Below are 3498 nucleotides of genomic sequence, written 5' to 3' on the forward strand. Positions count from 1 at the left end.
TCTTCAATATATAAAACTTCATCAAAATATTTTTTCTATCTTCAAATATGATTTGCAATGATCTTCTTTTTATTTTCTTTTAATATTTTTTTTTGGTCTATAGTTTATTTATATTTGTTTAGTAGAAATGATACAATGCTTTTTTTTTCTCTCTTTTGGTTTCAATATAATTTTATATTTGTTGTTTTTTGTTTGTATTGGTTCAACATCTTATTCATTAGTTTGTAATTTGGTTTAACTTGAATGGTGTAATTGAACAGTAATGGTAAAGACTAGGGGAGGGGGTTCACAAGGTGATCGTCTACGTCCCATAGTCTCTGTTAGAAGAAAACATGTTAATGAAAAAACATGTTAATCATCATCATCCTACAAATCAACTCCATCATATAATTATTGTTCAAATTCATCAATACTGTCCATGCTTCTACAAATAAATAAAAAATGAAACAAAATCATTGCATTTCAGATCCATGAATCCATAAGTCAAAAACATTATTATGGATCCAACCATCCATAATTCAAAAAGACCATTCTGGATTCAAGAATCCATAACACAAAAAAAGAATTCTGGATTCATAAATCCATAATGCAATTGATGCATTCCGGATTCAAGAATCCATAACACAAAAAAACAATTCCAGATCCACCAATCCGTAATGCAATTTAGGCTTCCAGATTTAGCACTCCGAAAAACAACAATTTATGACCTTTTACCTTCCGGAACACCCCCTCATCTGGAAAACACAATTTAATCAATTCCGGATTCATGAATCCGGAATATATTACCGGATCCCGATATTCGGTAGCCCCTTTTGAAATTATAGGTCAAGGTTAATGTTGGAATATTTAAAATTTTGGGGGTGCAGAAAGAAAAACGTGGGGTGCAGGAAGAAGAAGCCAAAGGAAAGACACAAATTAGGCAGTTTCTTCCTGCACCCCCACGTTTTTCTACCTGCACCCCCACACTGTCATGCAAAGACTAAATTATCTTTATTAATTTTTAAAATTTCAAAATACTCTTAAAAGAATAAAAACCCCAAAAATCACAAACCATCGTGTTCTTCTTACGCAGTCGTGTTCTTCTTGCACAATGGCATCTCCGAATTGCAGAACTCCATTATCTTTGCGGTGCCTTTCAATCTTGCACATTTCTTGGTGATTTAGAGTGGTCTTGGCAACTTGGTGCTTAAAGGTAAGTAAATTTTTTTTTTTGGATTTGCACATCCAATTTTTCTTTGGATTTTTGTTTTTGGATATGTTTTTCAAATTCCATATTATAGAAACCGCTAGAATTTCATATTATGGAATACGATACAATCTCACGTATTTTGGCTTGATGTTTAATGTTACTAGCCATGTCAACCTCATTAAATCGATTCATGATGAAAATCCACTCTTGTTGGATGGACAACTCTACTGAAGTATCACCACTTGAAATATCTAAAAAGCTTAATCGTATCCAAATGAAATGCATTGACTGCAATGGTATGCTACCCACACCAAAGGAAGCCAATTCACAAGCACAAGGAAGGTCATGAGTATATCTAATGGTGCACCCACAACGAGATTTATCTAAACCAACATATTCAACTCGATCACTCTTTTTTGCAATATACTGCAAAACATATTTCGTTACAAAGCCAACCAATTTCTTATATCTTGTTACATTAAAGACATGACTCACCACATCCAAACTCTTTTCAAATGAAGATTTAATTACATTATGTTGCAAGATGATCATCTTATTCATGGAATCCCAACAAAAGCATAAGTCCCCCATTGATGTTTCAAGGATCCTCTTTAAATTCCAATGTGCAACCTCAACCCTGTTACTTGTCGTGTTGCCTAAGTGCATGACCTTATCTGTCCAAGCCTTAACAAACTTTTCTTTATGTGGATTTAACCAAGTACTAATCACATATTCAGTAAATATAAGCCATGGTGAACAAACAACATTAAATGCCTCCACACGATGTTCATATGACTCTACATTTTCACAATCAACAATAGATCCCCAAGATTCTATCACTTGATCCCATGCCTCTTTTGGATGAACAATCATTTTACATTTTGCTTTAACATTTTTATCAATGTGAAAATGACATAACAAATGAGCAGCTTCGGGGAGCACAACATTTATTGCATTCATTAGAGTAATATCTCTATCACTAACCACAACCTTTGGGTATGAATCAACTCTAAAAAACAAACCTCTCAGCTTCTCAAGGGCCCATACAAAGTTATAATGACGTTCTGATGCGAGTAACATAAATGCAGCACTGAAGGTCAATCCCGTTGGGGTAACACCAACAACTTCAACACAAGGACATCCTATACGTACTGTCCATCATCAATTCAATATTAAAGGCATTCAATAACTTCACTAAATTAGGGTGTGTCCAAAATAAATCTTGCACAACATTCATCCCTTCTTCAAACCTAGACCAATGGACATACATATCTCGCTCAAGTAACATCATCAATTGTTGCATTTCAGTTCTATCACCTCGTTCTGATTTTCTGTACAAATATCGTGCATTGTAAACTTGTTTTTTTGTGGTCACATTTTTCTCATTATGCTCTTTCATTGTTACCAAAATATTTATGGGCTTCACTGCACTGTCTTTCATGTCCATAAGCATTGAAATCTCTAGAACATAACCAATGAAATCTCCATAACCACCAATGCTCTTAAAATAAAACTTAATTCTTACCTCTAGAACCCAACCAACACTTCGACAACGTAGCCTACTCCTCCACCTTGCTCCAAACAACTACAAAGACCCTCCACCAACGATTGATATTGAATGAAGAAGATGAACAGTGGCAAAGAAACTCCAGCATGGTACCCCTTTTCAAATAATACACTACAAGAAAATCATCAAATAAAAACCAATTTTTAGAGACCAAAATAATTAGTTGCAATAGTAACTAAATTAGAGACCATTTTAGAAACTAAAAAAAAATGGTTTCTAAATTAGTTTATATTATTGTTAAATAGTTTCTAAATTGGTATCTAATTAGCTACCAAGATTTTAACTACTAATTATTTAGATTCTAAATTTGGTAGCAAAAACCTTGGTTGCTAATTAGATACTAATTTAGAAACCATTTAACAAAACTAATTTAGAAACAAAAAAAATATTTAGTCCCTAAAATGGTCTCTAATTTAGTCACTATAACAACTAATTAGTTTTGGTTTCTAAAATTGGTTTATATTTCATGATTTTCTTATAGTGATAGGTCAAGGTCAATTTTGGGATTTTTAAAATTGTGAGGGTGCAGGAAGAAAAATGTAGGGGTCCAGGAATCCTACAATTTAAACCATTTGAATTTTATGCTTAGAAATATTAAAACAATATAGAAAAACACCAAACACTTGTAATTTTCTCAAAGCATAATCCACAGGTTCATCAAATAAAATATCATTCATTTAAAATAACCTTATATATATGATTATTGGTTAGTTGTGCAGTGTGGAAGATTGTTGGTGATTGT

General features: G+C 32.8%; 1 protein-coding gene across 1 annotated transcript; it reads right to left on the bottom strand.

The window, feature by feature from the left end:
• Positions 1-1294: 1294 nt before the first annotated feature.
• On the bottom strand, positions 1295-2630 carry LOC137829359 (uncharacterized). The gene is made up of 2 exons (XM_068636165.1): positions 2507-2630; positions 1295-2340 (listed from the first exon to the last, which is right to left on the bottom strand). Exons 1-2 carry the CDS (start codon positions 2628-2630, stop codon positions 1295-1297), a joined length of 1170 nt encoding a protein of 389 aa, XP_068492266.1.
• Between the last annotated feature and the right edge of the window lie 868 nt (positions 2631-3498).

This window comes from Phaseolus vulgaris, chromosome 7 (assembly GCF_000499845.2).
Source record: "Phaseolus vulgaris cultivar G19833 chromosome 7, P. vulgaris v2.0, whole genome shotgun sequence".
NCBI lineage: Eukaryota > Viridiplantae > Streptophyta > Magnoliopsida > Fabales > Fabaceae > Phaseolus > Phaseolus vulgaris.

What these genes read in the sequence shown, in the direction of transcription:
- LOC137829359 (XM_068636165.1), bottom strand. Translation starts at nt 2,630, where the DNA reads ATGAAAGACAGTGCAGTGAAGCCCATAAATATTTTGGTAACAATGAAA. An exon ending in GTACAGAAAATCAGAACGAG is followed by an intron (nt 2,341 to 2,506) that starts GTGATAGAACTG and finishes GATGATGGACAG; the next exon opens with TACGTATAGGATGTCCTTGT.